Source organism: Abramis brama (assembly GCF_963993115.1).
Source record: "Abramis brama genome assembly, chromosome: 25".
Classification (NCBI taxonomy): Eukaryota; Metazoa; Chordata; class Actinopteri; order Cypriniformes; family Leuciscidae; genus Abramis; species Abramis brama.
In genome coordinates, this window is record NC_139987.1 from 8,142,381 (window position 1) to 8,162,010 (window position 19,630).

A 19,630-nucleotide genomic window follows, 5' to 3' on the forward strand; every position below is an offset into this window, starting at 1 on the left:
CGTGGCCTTAAATTGTGCGCACTCGTCAAGTGTACGAGTCCGTCCCATTCGGCATTTCAGCGTTCAGACTTCGGCGAAGCCCGCACTTTCGTACCCTCCACACGAGTTACCTACCCAGGCATCATTGCGAACGGCCAATCAGATAAATGAGGAGAGGAGTTTTGTGGCTGTTGACTTTCGGTGGCATGATGTCATCAAGTCTGTCTCAAAATACACTCTCGCGTGGACTCGAGGCCAGCACTCCTTAGGTCTGCACTTACTGACGTCACCAAGTGTGAACTCGAAAGAGGTCCACAAGGCCGGAGTGTGCCATTTGGGATCCAGCCATTCTATGAGGCCACGGGAGAGGGTTTGTAAATGGAGGTGAAGCGACGCAACTGACGCTGGTAGGTCACAAGGTAATGACAAACTCCTCCCCTCATTTATCTGATTGGGCGTTCGCAACATCGCAACAATGATTCCTGGGTAGGTAACTCGTGTGGAGGGTGCGAAAGTGCGGGCTTCGCCGAAGTCCGCATCGAGGGCACAAAGGTGGCGGCTACGGCGCTCGCGAGCACACTTCTGAGCGCTGAAATGCAGAATGGGACACCCTACGGACTCATACACTTGGCGAGCACGCGCAATTTAAGGCCACGAGACCACATGAAGTGTGCCATTTGGGATCCAGCCAACATAGCAAATGTAGTACGTCCAAATTACATTTATTCTACACACATTCATACTATATAGAACATACTTATTTAGTATTCAAAATAAGTACCTACTCAAGAGAGTATCCGATTTCGGATTCAGCCCAGCGTACATCGGATTGAATGAGTGTACTTGATAACGTCCACTATGGTGGTTTCAGACACTACTTCAAATGGCTGTCCCTTCAAATAGTGCCCTATTCAAAGGTACAGGGCGCGATTTCGGATAAAGCCCATGACAAAACTAGGGCATAATCAGTAGCTAGGAAACAAAGAGCACAGGAAGCAGAAAAGCAGATAAACAGTCACAGAACAGAACGGAAACCTGAATACTTACATACATAATTAAGGTCCTTTTGATCATTTGTCTTACAGTAACTTTGGTAACCGAGCTGAATGGATGAAGTTGACCATTTTGATAGTCAAGTCATAATATGTTTAACTGAAACTACAAAATGAGATATAACCGGAACCCTCAAATGCATTTATTACAATACATAGGCTACATCTAACAGCTTACTCATTTAAGGTACAGATCCCAACTAGCTGCCTTATCCGACCTTTTTGCAGTTTCCGACTTGAAAACGCGCGCGCTCATCGCTGCAGTGTTATTTATTTTGATGTATTCTCTGTGAGGACGACAGGTGGCGGCATTACATCTGCAGACCGACCGCTGAACCTCCTGCATGCGATGGAGAAGAAGTGCGTGGAATATTTTCAATTCATGTCAGGCGTCCAGTGAGAACTCGACAATCAGTAAAATTACTCTGAAGGGCCCACCAAGGTCTCTCGCAATTACTTGATCTGGTGTGCCACATAATTGCTGATATATCTCGCTGGATCATGCATCCTTTAGAAGTGTCAATCCCGTCTTTTCGGTCGGAGGGCAGCAACATGGAGAGGGGCTACACGGTGAGTTCAACAGCGGCTACTTTCAAGACCAGCCAGCTGGCGTAAACACGCTTTCATTCCAATTTACGATAATAAACGTTACACTTGACCTCAGTGAATAATGAGAAATGTCGATTTAAGACGTAGACTCTTTGGCGCTGACTACTTGGAGCAGGTTTGGGCGCATTTGAACGCTCCAACCGCTCCTATGATGTCTGTAAATGATGTCTAGGTTGTGATAGCCTGTATTTAAAGTGAATTCATCCTGATATTTATGAGCCATTTCAGCTCACTCAACTAGACTGTATAATATTCGAAGGAAATTATAGAAAAGCACTTTGTCTCGCCAGGTTTTTAAGATCGAGGTGCTCATGTGTGGTCGACAGCACACTGTTGAGAAACGTTACAGTGAGTTTCACGCCCTGCATAAAATGGTAAGCACGCATAAAACTGCTAACAATAATCTTTATCACTCTGCAGTAAAATACGTAATGTATTTGGTGGTAAAAACTAAAAACGTGGATCCGAAGAAATTAATTGATGACAGAATTTAATTTTGACTCACTTGTAAGTTGCTTTGGATAAAAGCATCTGCTAAATGCATGAATGTAAGTGTAATTATTATTAATTTGTATGTATACTTTTAATAAATTCGTAACACTTTAATTAATTAACATTAGTTAATGTATCATGAACTTGAATTACCAGAGAACAAGTGTATATCTATGAATTAAAGTTTGCATGAAAATAAATAATTACGTTGGGGAAAACATGAATAAAAAATACACATTGAAGAAATCATAATATCAAAATTAAGTGAAATATTTTAATAAACTCTCATAAGGCTAAACAAATCTAGTAGTTTAGATATTGCGTATAAGTCTGGGGATGAAATTAGAGAATTGAATTCAAGGCACAAAGGAGAATTAGACTTTTTTGTTTGTTTGTGAATGAAACATTTTGCATGCAATATAAAGAAATTGACAAAATATTCAGGGTTTTCATGTTAAAAAAATAATATCTTTGATAACAAATGAGTGATTAGGCCTATCTTCTATAGGGCTAAAATGAAAGAGTTTAAATCAAACCAGAATTTATTTGTGATGTTACAATCAAAGAATAAATGGCCCGCAGTTTCTTCTAATACACAGCAGAATGAGCATGTCTCATCAACGTCAGAATATATTTAGAAATAGAATGAACAGGATCATTTTTATTTTTAATAAAAAAAATTGGCTTCCTCATCCTTATTAGATATCTCCTAAATTATAGCTATGCTGTAAAATGTTTGTTCATTGTTAATTCTTGAAATCAAATGCATTAACTAATATATTTTGACTCTTACTGCACACAATTGTCCCAGGGTGATTCCAAAGAGCCAATAATAATATACTATTATTATTATTATTATTATTAATAAATAACAGCATGTACATGTGAACAGTGTTGCTGAAATAGAAAACATCTGCAAGTTTTCAGCAGAATTTCTCAGATCAGCACTTCTTATTTACTGTATGTGGTCAGAAATAATGTTGAGTATGTATTGTGTGCTACTAGAGTACATCAAGACTGTATGATTGTGTACATTGAGGAAAGAGGATATTTGACATCGAGTGTCAGATGAAGTGGAATTTTACGCAATTTACAGTTTTGGCAAAATGCAGAAATTCCACTTGAAAAACATTCCTGCCCTGTGTGTAAACTCTAGAGACTCCTTCTGGACAGTGTCTAACATGATTTTTTTTCCTCCCTAACTACAATTTAATAGCTTAAAAAGAGCATTAAACCTCCAGAAATCCCTTCAAAGCATGTGAGGAACTGGGTGCCTAAGGTTCTTGAGCAGAGGAGACTGGGACTAGAGCTCTACCTCCAGGTATTGATCCGTTTGCTGAACAAATTAAATCACACAGTGACAAACAGCCCCTTTCCCATATTCTGGAATAACCATTTGATTTTGTGTGTGTAGACTATAATCATGGAAAATGAGGTTCTTCCAAAGATATTCTTGGATTTCCTCAATATCCGCCATTTCCCGTCACTGCCAAAAACGGAGAGTTGTGGGTAAGGCTTTATAGTGTGTAATTTTGTCTGAAGTAAAGGCCTTAGAAAGCAGACCTTTGGACAAACAAAGACTTTTCAGTATAGTCATTACAAAAAAGATCTTTGTACAATGTCTGTGTGTGTCTTTTTTCTGTTTAGATCATTTGAAACGGAATCGGAGGAATCAAGGTATGCAATATTTACATCTGAAAAAATCCAACCTTTCAGAGCCATTTTGATGTGTGACGTGCTGTTATAAAAGCGTTTTTGAGAAGTTATTGCGCTGGCTGGGAAATGACACAACCATGTGATAAATTTCGCTGTCTGCTTTGTTTTTAACACTGTCATCAGAAACTGAACTAGATTGTGAGTCATTATGTTCTCTCCCTCTCTCTCGATCTCTGACCTTTTCTCTACAAACACTGCAGTAAACTGACACATCAGCCAGCACTTCTCTTCCTGAGGGATCCCTATCTGCTGCCTGTCACCAACGGTACATGTCGATCCTTCAGCTTTCGTTTTTTAAGGGGCAGAAGAATGCATGTGCATTCATGTTTCCTTCTGCTCTTTGGGAGTGACAGATATAAATGATATTATTAAACATATAGCAAAAGATATTATAAATAAAGTATTAAGTATATAGTATTGATAAATATTAAATATGTTCATCAAGGCTGCATTTATATGATCAAAATACAGTAAAAACAGGATTATGAAATATTATTAAAATTTTTAATAATTGTTATCTATTATATTGTAAAATGTAACTTATTCCTGTGATCCTGTATTTTCAGCATCATTATTCCAGTCTTCAGTGTCACGTGATCCTTCAGAAATCAGTCTAATACAATGTTTTGATGCTAAAGAAACGTTTCATCAATGTTGAAAACAGTTGTGCTGCTTCATATATTTGTGGAAACCGTGATACATTTTTTCTGGATTATTTGAACAAAGTTCAGAAGAACCGCATTTAAAAAAAAATAGAAATCTTTTGTTACATAAACGTCTTTACTGTCGCTTCTGATCAATTTAATGCATCCTTGCTGACTAGAAGCATTCGTTTCAGTAGTGTATATATGCATGTAAACTTGAGCATTTATTTGTGAATCAGTCAGACAACTCCCGTCCTCACTGAACTGACTCAGATGACTCATTCGCTCACTTAACCACAGGATTATATCTGAACTGAGCTGAGACTTCAGTCAGTCTAATTACTGTTCATTTGTCACAGTGTAGTTAAAGTTTCAGAGTCTTGTTGCAATAAATAGTATTTTACTACTAGACATCCTGCAAAAAACAAAACAATCCTCTATTTAACACTGCATATGTATTATTTTACATAAACATTCAGTGAATGCTTTTCAATTGTTTTGCAGATACGTTTTCAAATATGGTTATCGAAGGTGTGTTACGTGGAATATTTTATCCAGACTTCCAGCCAAGGTAGATCTCAGCACTACGGACGGCGTCACATCAAGTTCACGGATAAAAAGGGATTCATATTACCAACACTAAACCACGCAACACCAGTTTAACAGACTCACTCATTACAGCCTTGAAGAGTGTGGTTTGGTTTCAACACTCCATTGTTTGTTTTTGTGTTCTGCAAATGCAGGAATTGATATTTAGTTTTAGTGAACATTCATATCGACTGCCGAATCAAGGTTTTATTTAATATGAGAAGTACCTCTGCAAGTATTTGCACATCTCTCCTCGTGTCATATATGAGGTCAGATGGATTTTCTCATCCACTGACTGCATGTTTCTCTAGATGAGGTGACTTATCAAATAAGGAAGTTGTTGAAAGAGCCTTTAACCTTTTCATTTGTTACTGAATTGTATGGACGTTATTTACTTTGGTTGGTTTTGATGTGGCAATTTTCGATTAACAGCCTTGGCTTATAATTAGCAAAAAGGGAAGTAATGGGTGGACCAAGCCAGTGTATGTATAGATGTGTTGGACTTGACCGATTGGTGTGACATCAAAGTACCACGAAAGCATACAGAGACGTCTTCTCTCTAATCGCGGTGTTTTGATGTCAGCGGTCTGCACAGCGCTGTTGAACACACCTAATATCTTATATCATGTTACTGCCCAAAACTGTGAAAAAGAGTTGTTAAGACAAAAACTTAAGTTACCTTGCAAGTTAGCTTTGCTAACCTGGAGCCAAGTAAATCCTTTTCAGTGGGTTAACCTCTTTGTAAATGCAGTTTAGTCTGGACCAATGGTAGTCTAATATTTTTTGGAACTTCACTGTGTAAAAAGAACGCATGTGAACTAAAGCTTTAAAAGCTTACACACTACTGACGGAAGTAGTATTGGTGATGTCCATTCGGTTTGAGTGGTTATATGAGTCATAGCTGTTTAAATGTTATAAAGATGACAACAATAAGAATGGATTTATGTACCATTTCAAGCAGTTTTACAGAACTTAAGTGTTTGTTTTCATTTAGATGTCTTAATTCTGTGTGTGGACGATGTGCCATTCCATTATGTGTGTATTTGTTGACATTTTGGATTGTCTCTTGCACTTTAACAAGGGTGAAAAGATCAGTTGTAACTGAATATCATTTTAAAACTGATAGCAATAAAACAGAACACATTTATTCATTAACTAAATACTTTGTCACCATTCAAGCATGTTATAATGACACACTGGGGTAGTATTGTACTTTTTTTATTAAAAGACTGACACATACAGACAAATTTCTTGCATTCTCAATCCCACAATCCCAGTGTGCATATAAAGAAGGTTGAGTTCAAGTTATTTTAGGCCACACAGGCGTTTAATAACAGCATTTAGCATAATGAAACTTATGCATCAAAGACAATTCAGTGCCTGTCCATGTTTGGCACTTTTTATAGCCAAGATTTGTCCAATTAAAAGATGACCTGAAAATCGTTTCGAAATGCATTTGATGTAACATGCATAAATCCGGTGATGAGACGAAACATAGCAGGATCCCTTAAGCACAAATGAGTGAATTGTAAGATAAAAGCTTTTATTTGGTTTAAAGGATAAAAAAAACTGCACTTCAAACATTCTCACAAAAGGCCAAGTTTCATTTAGATTTATTTTAATACTGAAAAAGTTATAGTAAATTAATAGCTTTTAAACTTGCAAGTTTTTTCTGACTACTCTCTCTCTCTCTCTCTCTCTCTCTCTCTCTCTCTCTCTCTCTCTCTCAAAAAAAAAAAGAGTAAATCTTAGTGTCATCATTACTTACATTTCAGTAACCAGTAAAAGGGAATGAAAAAATAGTTAATCTAAAGGTTTTAAATTCTGTCCATCATTGTTCCAAACTTGTATGACATCCATGGGACACAAAAATATTTTTTTAAAGAATGTTCCAGCTGCTTTTCTCTCTCTCCATATAATGAAAGTTGAATAAAGAAATACATTGTTAAACTCCCAAAAAACTGAAAAATGTACTGTAAAATAGTCTTTTACCACTTGTGCGCTACAGTACATTCCAGGTCTTTTGAAGCCATATGACAGGACCATGTTAAGAACAGGACAACATTTCAGGACTTATTCACAAAACTTAAAATCTAGCATAGTTATACAGGTCTAGAATGACATGAGGGTGTGTAAAAGATTAACATTTTTGGGCTTAAGTGTATGATAAAAAAAACTGTAAACAATAACCTGATTTTTTTTTTTTTTCACAATCGTGGAATGTTCCAATAATACTGACCTACTAAAGCATTTGTTGATTTTCTGCAGCTCAGTAACAGTCTGTTTTCTCACAGCTCTCCGTGGCCCACCTCGTCTTTAAGACGCTCATCCTGATTGGTCTCGCTCTCAGGCTCCTTCAGGTTGGCGTAGGCCACCTCTCTCGTCAGTTGCTCTAGCGGTGGCAAACCTACAGCCAGGTTACGCAAAGCGATGGCTGTCATCAGGAGCCTTAAGAGATGAACCAAAATAATTAATTTGTACTGCCGCAAGACATTTAACATCTCCCTTTAATACCCCTACATACCCTCGTCTAATCGAGTAGTATTTCTTTGACGCAAATCTCTGGAACCTCTCGACCACAGAGGCTTCCCGACGCCTTTTCACCTCCTGCATGCGCTTCTGTCGTTTGAGGAAGATTCGTACTACAGGGTCGATCACGCTGTTGTCCGAATCCTGGTCGTCGAGACCAGTGATGAGCGGCTGCATCTCAGGAGGCAAAGGCTCGGTTTCTACAAACAGCAACAAGTTGTTAAGTGTGCTTCTTCAGCGTAGCTACGCTAAAAAAATTAAATGGCTTCTTTCAGCCCCTTTGATGTTTAAAGATGTTATACTACAGGGAACTTTTGATCTAGACCAGTGTTGCTATTGTTACAATTCTTATATTTATTATAAAATATGATTTATCTGTGCACAAAAAAGTGGGCATTCTGTGAGACAAATTGCATTAGGGTCAAAACACTGAATGCCCACGTAATCTTTAATCAAAGTAGCTTTAACATCTCTTCTCTGATGATGTGTTTACTGGCGCTAAGGCGGGACAGCCTGTCACTCACATGAGATCGTCCAATAGCAAACCACAACCAGCCAATCAATTCCCGATGGACAAAATAAGGTCCGCTGGCCCTGCCTACATTTTTTCTTGTTCGTGAAGCCGTTTCACTTGGATATGTGACACAATAGGGAAGTTTCATGCTGTCTTTAACTAAACTATTGAAAAATTGTAATAAAAAAAAATATTAGATGGAAAAACGAAAATTAGAAACGTTGCCTTGGCAACTGACTGAAATAAGTTGAAGTACTAAAATGACAAACTAAAAAAAACTAATAAAAATGCTAAACCTAAATTACATTAAAACCTGAAAATATAAAAATAAAGGTAATTCACAATATTATATACGTATATAAATAAAACTATAGACTAAAAAAACACTGAAGTCTATTTACAAAACGAAAGCTCTTCATATTGTAAATAAAGATGTTCTTGGTTTTGTTTCTATTTGTTTTGTGGCTTGCTTTTTTTTCTTCTTTTTTTTACACTGAATTAATTTGAATTCACATTGTTTGTGTGAACACAGTGTGCAATGTTGAATTGGAAAATAAATTTGTACAAATCAAAGTAAATGTTAAAGAGAATAATTCAACTATTTGATCATGTGAAAATGATTGGTAAACAACAAAGAATTCATGTAATCTGAAGGAATTTGTAGTAGTTTTGAAATCAAAGTTTTCCCATGTAACCGAAAAGTGACTTACCTGTTCCATTACGCACTTTCTCCTGAAGTTCAGAAAGCTTGGTGAAGTTCTTCTGAAGCTCCGCCTCAGTAGTATTTACATAAATGTACATGTAACAGGATGGCCCTTCTGACACAGTGTACACCTTATGGTACGCGCCAGCTGGAATCTTAATACACAATAATGAAATGTATCAACGTAGATACAAACATGAATAATAGTAAGAGTTTAAAATGTTACACTGGAACAAATCAGAGTTTCATAATAGAGGATAGGAGAATTGTACCTGCATCTTTTCTCCTGGTTGTAAACTGTAGTTCTTCTTTTCGTCCACTATTTCAACCTTCACTAGACCCTCCAGGACCTGAACACTGGTGTTCCCAAGATCCTCACTCACAAAGTTTTCAAGAAAAAGGCCTGTGGATGTCACATTAATAACAACTGAGCACCTGTGTGTGCAAATTAACCAAAAGTATTCCAGTAATAATAATAAAAAATAAGTTAGGAGATGCATACCTGGGAAGTCAGCAATGAATACCACCTCAGTCTGGTTGTCCAAAGACCCCTCAATCTCCTCAAATTTGGTTCTCCATGGTGATAAGTCAACGAGAAGTGGCATGAGCCATGGATTGGGGCGGAATGGCGACCAATCGGCTTTTACGATGTCAATGCGTGGGTCAAAAATCCTATTGGATAGAAGCAGAACCATATTGAAATAAAGGCTTATTAACTTTGATGTCAGAGCATTGGACTATCATTTTGTCTTTATGAATCAAAGAACATCTAGCAGTGTAAATTGAACACACAATAAACACGACTCAACCTCTGTTGGAAACGGTCATTGATGGACACCCAAATGTCAAAGTAGATCTCTGGGTCTGAGATATTGAAGCGTGGAAGATTTTCACTGAGGCAAGTCGCGTACTGCTTTAACATGTCTCCATGGTCTTTCCATCTCCGGCTCTGAGTGAAAACCTGCACCATATTGGAATGACATGAGAAGATAAGCATATAAAAGCATAACAATGTAGTGGTGCAATTTAAATGACTCCAGTTGTTAAAATAAGGAATATCGTGGGCTAAAAACAAGTCAAGCTCTATTGATGGTATCTGTAACATGTTGTCGTTAATCACAGGAAATTAATTTAGAATCACTTTTCCTTCCATATACTTGCATTACATTGAAATTATTGCTAATAGAGCTTAATCTGTTTAACCTGGAACATTCCTGTAAAATAGTTTTGACTCACTCCAGGGTTCAGATATCCAACCTCGCCTGTTACGCCATCTCTGTAGGTGATCTTGACATGCTGATGTGAGCGAGAGTGAACCATCATGTCCCATGAGTAGCCATACAGTCCATTTGTCCAGTTATTATAGCCCTGTATGGCCCAGAGATTAAATGTTTAACATTTGACAAAATCTTATATTTTTTCTATATATTTATAATTCTTATACAGGGCTTGACATTAAAACACGCCAAATGCAGGTGGATTTCAGCAGTGGCGTGAAAACACACTCACTCCTACTCCTATTACTGTATATACATGTAATATATATTTTTTTAATTGTAGTCTTTTAAAAAGGCATCTGAAATATTAAACTGAGTATAATGTATTGTTGTCAAAAATATAATTTTTTTATACATATTGATACTGAAATATCTGAAATGCTTTTTTTCCACAGAATATACTACACCAGTTGCTTTTTTTGCTCTCACACCCAAAGTGCGCTCACATAAAGCCGCCTCTTAGTACTAAATTGAGTTATTTTTCGCTGCGTATTGCGATTAAACAGTCAAATACACACAAAATAATGTCAAAATGCCGGTCTTTACAAGTATTCACTTAAACAGTTAGTTATGTTTTAAGAGAATGTAAACAGTAGAGAAAGAAATGCATGTGAAACAGTATAATGGATCCGTGCATTAGGTCTTAAAGTGGCAGCAGTGAAATTATGCTGATAATAGGGGTGTCATGAGATCTCCCGAGACTAAAATGTGACGAGATTTCTCGTCGAGTGAAAAGCTTTCTCGCTGTTTTTATAAAAATAAAAACCATTGTAAACTACTGTTTACGGCTGCTCTGCTCATCAAACATGAGTTGCACAGTTCACTGATCGCATGATGATGGCGGAGGATTCGTTGCACAACAGAGCCTAAGCGTCTGATAAATGTCTTATCTTGTAGAAGGTGCGATCGCAAATTTTAAAGTGAAAGTAAAACGTGAGCTCCCTGATGATGCGCGCAAATTAGGCTGCATACATACAATAGTCTGTCTCCCAATATCAAATCTATCTCTGGACTGTGTAGTTGTGGCTCTGGTCTCTGTTTGCACTTTGAATACAGAGAGAGTAGCCCACTGTAACGTCTGAAGAACGACAGACAAGGGAGCCTCCGTTTCTGAACTTTTAATCGGAATGCAAGAACAACTGCAACGCTCGTTTCTCTCTACCCGGCCTATTTCCGAACTTACAGCCGTAACCCTATAACTGCCGGTGCAAAATAAAACAGCAATTTTACAACAATTATAAAGAGTCTGTGCGCTACAGTACTTTGATTATGGCTGCACTTGCACTTGTTTGCACTTTATAAGACTAAGAAAATATATATATATTTTTGTGATTTATACTGTTTTTATTTCTATGTTCAATTTGTGGAAAGGAGTTCAATTAGCAGGTCACAACAGCCTCAATCAGTTCAAAGTTCTGGAAGCTCATAATTCATGTACAGTAAGGTCTGACAAGACTCATGTGAAATCATACAGGAGAAAAGCCAGTCAGTTGAGTTTGTGGCAAAACCTTTTACAGTGCTTGTATATTGTTGTCTTTCAATGCATTTTATAATTCATACTCATAAAGTAGAACTGAAATGACATTCATTACAAAATTATTAGTCAAAACAATTTCAAAATGCACCTGCAGACTATTTTTTCAGTCATGCATTTTGTCATTAAGGATTTCTATAAAATATTGTGCAAAAATCTCATCTCGTCTCGTTCTCATGAACCCAATCTCGTGTCTTGTCTCGTGAGATAAGCGTCTCGTCACACCCCTAGCTGATAATATTAAAAATATCTACAGTGAGGAAAATAAGTATTTGAACACCCTGCTATTTTGCAAGTTCTCCCACTTGGAAATCATGGAGGGGTCTGAAATTGTCATCGTAGGTGCATGTCCACTGTGAGAGACATAATCTAAAAAAAAAAAATCCAGAAATCACAATATATGATTTTTTAACTATTTATTTGTATGATACAGCTGCAAATAAGTATTTGAACACCTGTCTATCAGCTAGAATTCTGACCCTCAAAGACCTGTTAGTCTGCCTTTAAAATGTCCACCTCCACTCCATTTATTATCCTAAATTAGATGCACCTGTTTGAGGTCGTTAGCTGCATAAAGACACCTGTCCACACCATACAATCAGTAAGAATCCAACTACTAACATGGCCAAGACCAAAGAGCTGTCCAAAGACACTAGAGACAAAATTGTAAACCTCCACAAGGCTGGAAAGGGCTACGGGGAAATTGCTAAGCAGCTTGGTGAAAAAAGGTCCACTGTTGGAGCAATCATTAGAAAATGGAAGAAGCTAAACATGACTGTCAATCTCCCTCGGACTGGGGCTCCATGCAAGATCTCACCTCGTGGGGTCTCAATGATCCTAAGAAAGGTGAGAAATCAGCCCAGAACTACACGGGATGAGCTGGTCAATGACCTGAAAAGAGCTGGGACCACCGTTTCCAAGGTTACTGTTGGTAATACACTAAGACGTCATGGTTTGAAATCATGCATGGCACGGAAGGTTCCCCTGCTTAAACCAGCACATGTCAAGGCCCGTCTTAAGTTTGCCAATGACCATTTGGATGATCCAGAGGAGTCATGGGAGAAAGTAGTAAAGTAGTAAATTCCACTAAACGTGTTTGGAGGAAGAAGAATGATGAGTACCATCCCAAGAACACCATCCCTACTGTGAAGCATGGGGGTGGTAGCATCATGCTTTGGGGGTGTTTTTCTGCACATGGGACAGGGCGACTGCACTGTATTAAGGAGAGGATGACCGGGGCCATGTATTGCGAGATTTTGGGGAACAACCTCCTTCCCTCAGTTAGAGCATTGAAGATGGGTCGAGGCTGGGTCTTCCAACATGACAATGACCCGAAGCACACAGCCAGGATAACCAAGGAGTGGCTCTGTAAGAAGCATATCAAGGTTCTGGCGTGGCCTAGCCAGTCTCCAGACCTAAACCCAATAGAGAATCTTTGGAGGGAGCTCAAACTCCGTGTTTCTCAGCGACAGCCCAGAAACCTGACTGATCTAGAGAAGATCTGTGTGGAGGAGTGGGCCAAAATCCCTCCTGCAGTGTGTGCAAACCAAGCGTGCCGCACAAGCCCTGAAAAGTGAAGCCAAAACGTCTTGATCGCCCCCCAGTGACTGGTCCTAGTATAGATCATAAGCCCCGCCTCCCCATGTTATTCAACAGGACGTGAGACCAACTAAACAATTCAATTACACTTCAAATATCTTTTTTCCAAAGGTGGTTTATTTAATTTGCTGTCGTTTTTATCACGCTGATGTAAGTTCAAGTGTCTGTTTCAAAAATAAGTTGGTTTTTAGTTAGTTACGTGATGCGGTGTTGTAACGTCATGATTGACAGCTGTGATTGACAGGTTCTCGAGCGAAGTAGTCACTGAAGCACCAACGGACATTTTTTTCAGGATCTTCGGAGGACTGAGGAGATTGTATTTACTTTATTTTAACAAGCCTCTTGTCGTACTGCAATCAATTTTTTAAAAAGTGTGCAGAATCCACTCTCCCTGAGTGCATTCTGCGAGAGTGAGGGCGGAGTGTTGATTTCGCGGCTTTACTTCCTGCTCACTACTGCGCAGGTCTGGTCCCGAGATCGCTACTGCGCAGACTCAAGTTCCAATATGTCAGCGCCATATCGCGACTCTGGCGGCTTCAGTTCTCATCAATGGAAGAGAGCGAAGGGGCGTCGTCCATCTTTTTTTACAGTCTATGGTGCAAACCTGGTGAAAAACTACAAGAAACGTTTGACCTCTGTAATTGCAAACAAAGGCTACTGTACCAAATATTAACATTGATTTTCTCAGGTGTTCAAATACTTATTTGCAGCTGTATCATACAAATAAATAGTTAGAAAATCATACATTGTGATTTCTGGATTTTTTTTTTTAGATTATGTCTCTCACAGTGGACATGCACCTACGATGACAATTTCAGACCCCTCCATGATTTCTAAGTGGGAGAACTTAAAATAGCAAAATAGCAGGGTGTTCAAATACTTATTTTCCTCACTGTATATGGCAGTTTTTTCCCCATGGTATCGATGTCAAAATTGTGGCCATTGAAAATGTTTAGTGGCTAGTAACTTTGGAAGAACACTAGCCACAGTGGCTGGTTAGCAAAAAAGTGAATGTCAAGCCTTTTTCTTGTATAATAATAATAATAAAAATTTAAATAGAAAGTTAAATTATTGGTGTTTTAATCCATTCGCTTTCCATAATGCTTTTGCGTTAGGTCAGTAGGCGGAGAGTAGGCGTCTTTTGTGGCTGTTCGTACACATTCGACCACATGAGGGTTTACACTACGAAAGCAATACGGTCTAATGTGTTTTCGACTACCTCTGGAAGTGGTCAAAAGTGGACGAGCTCAAAATGTTTTAGACCACCTATATTTAGCGTCGCCCACTTGTGAACCCATCGACCAAAACGCATCTTAATACCAGGTGTAAACAGGGCCTTTGAAGTGAAGCGTGAGCAAGGCATGTGATTCCTCTTCCAAAGGTTTGTGCAGATATTTGCTTTTGTTCACTATCTCTGTTTACATTGATTGTGAAAGCGCAATGAACCTTCTAGATCAAACTGCATCTGAACAACATAGCGCAGTTTAAAATCACCTGCGTGATGAAGTGCGAGTATGGCAAGAAGAGCTGCTCTGTGATGTAAAGGATGGTGAAGAAGGCTCTAAACTTGTGCTTGAAGCTCGGTGTGGTGGGTCTGGGAGCCGAGTGGGTCTCATCTTGTTCTCTAGGCTCACTTGGTGGATTTGGGTACACGCAGGAGGAGCTGGGACTCGGTGCAGGAGAGATGAGGGGCAGTACAGGCCAGAGGAACTCTGGGAAACGGCCAAAAAAGCGTCTAGGCCAGTCAGGGTAGCAAAAGAGAGGGCTTGTGGCCAACATGGTGTAAGCAAACATTCCTGAGGATAAAAATAAAGATCATAAAGTTTTCAAAATCTCATATCTTTTTTAGTAAACTAGTCCTTTAGCGTCATTTTACCTATGCTAAAGAGCTGGGAATTCATGCAGTGGAAATAGCTGACAAAGAAGATGGCGACAGGACGTGTGGCATCGAAGAAAAGCAGATAGCCAGCTGTGAGGTCCAAGATCAGACCCCCGCCATGGACCACCATCAGACTGACCAATTCAACAGGCAAGATCATTCTGAAACAGAGTGAGGGAGAGGGGAACAAAAAGACAAAATTAGGTCATCATCATGAATTTTGTGCTAATGATTAACTGTCATACAAATAATTGCGATTGTCAATTGAATGACATCAGAACCCGGAAGACTAATTCGCCGCTGGTTCCTTAGTGATTTTCCCATTGGGTTTTATAATGGGGTTTTTCAATTTATGAGTAAAATAAAGCCTGTGGTAAACATAACTTGAAAACGCGAATTTTGAAGCAGTCATGACTATTTTTGATAAGAACGTTTAGAGTCTGAATGTGTGCAGTGTATCAAGTTATGTTTACCACAGGCTTTATTTTACTCATAAATTGAAAATAGGGCTGCACAATATATCGAAATTATCGAAATATCGCATGTATATATTGCGATATGCATATCGCAACAGCTTGCAATAACTGGGATCATGAACAAAAGACAAAGAGAAAATCACTCACTGCTCTTAGCTGAATAACTTTAGTAGCTTTAATAAGAATCAGTATATATTTAATTCATACAGTGAAAACTAAGCAGTGTTTTATTTTTTACATTTGATTATTCAGTTTCTGTTGTTAAATTATCGTATTGCATATCGAATATCGCATTTTTCTTCAATATCGTGCAGCCCTAATTGAAAAACTTCATTATAAAAACCCATGTGAAAATCTCGAAGGTACCAGCGGCGAATTAGTCTTCCGGGTTCTGACGTCATCCCTGCACCAGTCTATAAATGCTTAAATTTCTCTTCTTTGAATGTCAAAATGTCACTGAAATTTAATCTGACGATTTATCAATAATCGTGACAGGCCTAGACAAAATATGGCTACGTTCAGACTGCAGGCAAAATTTGCCTAAATCCGATTTTTTCCGCTCATGTGTGACTTCGATGTGTAAATGCTGACTTCAGTAACCTCTGTGTTTACGTTTTGTTATTGTTCTTTTGCGCATAAAGGGTCAGTTCGGGACTGCGATCAGTTCAACCTCGAATCTGATATTGGACACATTTAAAAAAAAAAAAAAGTGAACAGCCAAACAAAAAATCAGATCTGAGCAATAAATCAGAATTGAGCACGAAGGCTTGCAGTGTGAACATAGCCATGATACTGATCCTTTACAACAATGTGTCATGCTAAGGCGGATGTAATTGGAGGCTAATATACTCACTTGAAAGGGTCAAATAACCAATGGTGTGCCAAGTATTTCATTGAGTACCCTTCTACCCAATCAGCATCTAGTTTCTTGACCCCAGCGATGAAGTACACTATGAAAATCTGTCAAAGGCAATGCACATTTACTATCTCATCATAACTTTGTCTATGCCGATAATGTCCTACAACACAGGGATGATATTTCAGGCCAAATCTAGATACATCAGCTGACCTGAGTTCTCAGCAAAGTGTAGTTCCACAGCGGTACATGGGCGTTCCTCTTCCTGGGGTTTCGGAGTCCATCTAATGACCTGCATTAAAACAATGTTTTGCTTGTTTTATGTTAAAATAAATTACTCTATGGTTAATGTTTTGTTGTGTAATGCATATTTTTAAGTGTGATCTAAGTGTCCAAAAGTTTTTGGGGCCACTGTACAGGAAGTGTAAGCTTACCAGTATCTGTTGGCGTTCATGAGTGTGAGCTGGAAGCCGATGAGTCCGTACAGATAAGAGTGATTGTTCCAGGTCGTTTTGTCCAGGAAGAAAACGTACCAGTAAGTAGATATAAACATCAGACAGGAAAAGCGATAAAAAAGGCCGAGCATGATACCAACAGCGCCTGCAAAACACACAAGTGGATGATCAGTCTTGTGTCTTCTTAAAGAAGTGCTGTGTTCACATCTGTCAAAATGACACAATGGGTTCTGGTAATAAAAATATCATTACATTTCTCCATTCTGGCTGATACCAATACGTCGAAAATTATTTTCAGCAATGGCTGATAACTGATAAATGGCCAATAATTTTGTCTAAATAAATTAAAAGAAAATACTAATGTTGAATGCTACAACAGAATTTAGGCATCAAAACATTACAATGTACAGTATGAAACATAGATATTAATTTCAAAGATTATATTCAACAGTGTTATTAAACTATTTCGAGTTATTTAATTAGTTTTTCATTATGTTTTTTAAAGATTAACTTTCAGTGTGTTAAATGACAGAAAAAGTCATCTAAATGTAAAAATAGAGACATGCACAAACAAATATCGAATGACAGAAATAAATGTAAAACTCTCTTAATATCGGCCAAGAACCAGTATATTGTGAATTCCTACAATTTTTTTTATATTTAATAATTAATATATCTTAATAATAATAATAATAATAATATGAATACTATATCAATTTAAATAATAAATATAATATATATTTTTTACAATTTATATATTTATAATGACATAAAAAGGAATCTAAATGTAAAAATAGAGATGTACAAACAAATATTGAGTGACAGAAATAAATTTAAAAACTCTCTTAATACTGGCCAATAACCAGTATAGTGAATCCCTACATTAAATATTTTATAATTCATATATTTGAATAATAATAACTGTATACATTTTAACAATATAAATATAATGAATATATTTAATATTTATAAAACTTGTTTTTTAATTATAATTAATATAAGTCCATATTTTTATATTGTATCATTGTTTTTTTAATAATTTAAGACTCAAAGCAATACATCTCATAGCAGGTTGGTTTGTCACTTTACTAAAGAATTTATAGAAATGCCTATGGAGAAAATGAAAGGTGAAAAAAATGGTTCCAGAAGCAAGGCCACTAGAAAAGTAGGCAGTCACCGTTGCATTTCATAAAGAGTTTTTCGAGGAACTCACCAAGGAGCATAACAAAATACACAAAGAACATCCAGTCCATGGGAAGAGGCTTCAGGAAGTTGAAGAGGGGGAAGCGGCACACCGGTGCCCCGTCTAAATACTTATAGTCCAGATGACTCAGGCCTCGCTCCTGGGTGATGTCCAGCGCCATCAGCATACCTGAGGAAACACAGCACACATCAACACCTGCACCACAGTTTGAAATGATGGATGCTGTAAAATCACATATTTCATGCACAAATGAAGACTTACCGAATAAGAAACGGAAAATGCCCAATGAGGCCGGGTCAGTGGGGCGATTGAGGAGACACACCAGCCGATGCCATGATGACACGTCTTCTTTCTCAAAGCCAAAGAGACGCTTCATGGTGCTGGTCTGCTCTGACGGGGACGAAGTTGCCTGTTCCTTCTCCTCACTGCTCTTTTTCTTCGCTTTGGAGGGTTCAACGTATCGAGCACCTGCTAAAGTGACAAAGGGAATCTCAATGATATCTCTGTTGTTTCTCCTAATCAGCAATGATATTAAACAGAGAGTGAATGGAGATTTAGCATTTTTATTCAGCCAGTATCTCAGAGAAAAATAAAAACATTATTATACTGATGCACATCACACCTACAGTTTCAGAAGAGTTCTCAAAAACGTCTCAAAGTTGCCATTTTACCAAAGTTTTCAATGACAAGTCAGATATGCCAGTACGATTTCTGTATGAACTCAAATATGTTGATTTTAAATTAAACAACCTAAGAGATATGCTGTCCAAATACATTTTTCAGCTTTGTACACAAATGTTTATATTAACATGTGTGTCTATCAGTCTAATAGAAAGAATTTTAGGAGAAACATCCAAGACAAAGTTAACTGAATAAATCTAAACTGAGAACTCATAAGCTATAAATAAGCAACCTCTGAGGAATACATTTTCTCATTAGTACACTTCATAGTATACTAAGTTACAAAACAGTACTTACATTGTACTCAACCTAGAAAGATAAATTATATCTACATTTTCACTTTTAATGCACTTAATCAGACGATACGTACACCTTATATAATGAGATGTATACTAAAGCCAATGTTATGCAAAGTTATCTGATATAGTATTATATCAATCTCTTTAGGCCACTTTTACTGTAGTAATACAGTATTTACCTGCTGTCGCGTCACTCGCCCCTGGCTCCATGTTGCAGGTTGTGAAACCAGTCTGCACTGAACGTTACAAAAGGTCTGTCAGTCTTAAACCGCCCGAAATTCTTTCACACCCGATACATGGGTAGACTTCCACACACCAGGGTGAGGTACGTGTCAGACAGACACACAGCACTCTGAAAGCTTGCTGTCCGTAGAAAGGTAGGCGACTGCGTAGATATCTCGACGCTCATTGGCTGGTTCCGTCCTAAGTCCCGCCCATCAAAGGGGGAAGTGGAAACGAGGTCTAGTGGTCGAAACCTCTCAGTGGTTGTGGTGTGTTGGTGGGATTTTCATTTTTTACATTTCTAAAAACATATCTCAGCTGA

The 19,630-nt window shown here is 38.0% G+C and overlaps 2 protein-coding genes across 3 annotated transcripts; one reads left to right on the plus strand and one right to left on the minus strand.

The window, feature by feature from the left end:
- Positions 1 to 1,344: 1,344 nt before the first annotated feature.
- Positions 1,345 to 6,796, plus strand: snx24 (sorting nexin 24). Its single transcript, XM_084104136.1, has 7 exons — positions 1,345 to 1,601; positions 1,931 to 2,014; positions 3,349 to 3,453; positions 3,547 to 3,641; positions 3,780 to 3,809; positions 4,049 to 4,113; positions 4,997 to 6,796. Exons 1-7 carry the CDS (start codon positions 1,533 to 1,535, stop codon positions 5,065 to 5,067), a joined length of 519 nt encoding a protein of 172 aa, XP_083960262.1. The 5' UTR covers positions 1,345 to 1,532; the 3' UTR covers positions 5,068 to 6,796.
- On the minus strand, positions 6,283 to 19,500 carry ggcx (gamma-glutamyl carboxylase). 2 transcript variants are annotated; one of them, XM_084104134.1, is made up of 15 exons: positions 19,266 to 19,500; positions 18,368 to 18,577; positions 18,116 to 18,274; positions 16,882 to 17,047; positions 16,661 to 16,739; positions 16,445 to 16,551; positions 15,113 to 15,276; positions 14,731 to 15,032; positions 10,063 to 10,194; positions 9,636 to 9,787; positions 9,329 to 9,498; positions 9,099 to 9,229; positions 8,834 to 8,981; positions 7,605 to 7,809; positions 6,283 to 7,528 (listed from the first exon to the last, which is right to left on the minus strand). In XM_084104134.1, exons 1-15 carry the CDS (start codon positions 19,294 to 19,296, stop codon positions 7,369 to 7,371), a joined length of 2,316 nt encoding a protein of 771 aa, XP_083960260.1. In that variant the 5' UTR covers positions 19,297 to 19,500; the 3' UTR covers positions 6,283 to 7,368. The 2 variants fall into 2 exon arrangements, with proteins under 2 accessions (XP_083960260.1, XP_083960261.1); XM_084104135.1 differs by having other exon boundaries at positions 18,368 to 18,574; positions 19,266 to 19,446.
- Between the last annotated feature and the right edge of the window lie 130 nt (positions 19,501 to 19,630).

Bases quoted from the DNA above. Each gene is read 5' to 3' on its own strand.
- snx24 (XM_084104136.1), top strand. From the start codon at position 1,533: ATGCATCCTTTAGAAGTGTCAATCCCGTCTTTTCGGTCGGAGGGCAGC. The intron at 2,015-3,348 runs GTAAGCACGCAT...ACAATTTAATAG, and splicing joins TTCACGCCCTGCATAAAATG to CTTAAAAAGAGCATTAAACC. The intron at 3,642-3,779 runs GTAAGGCTTTAT...TTTTCTGTTTAG, and splicing joins CCAAAAACGGAGAGTTGTGG to ATCATTTGAAACGGAATCGG.
- ggcx (XM_084104134.1), bottom strand. From the start codon at position 19,296: ATGGAGCCAGGGGCGAGTGACGCGACAGCAG. The intron at 18,275-18,367 runs GTAAGTCTTCAT...GTGTTTCCTCAG, and splicing joins CATTTTCCGTTTCTTATTCG to GTATGCTGATGGCGCTGGAC. The intron at 15,277-16,444 runs GTGAGTATATTA...ACTCTGTTTCAG, and splicing joins TGGTTATTTGACCCTTTCAA to AATGATCTTGCCTGTTGAAT.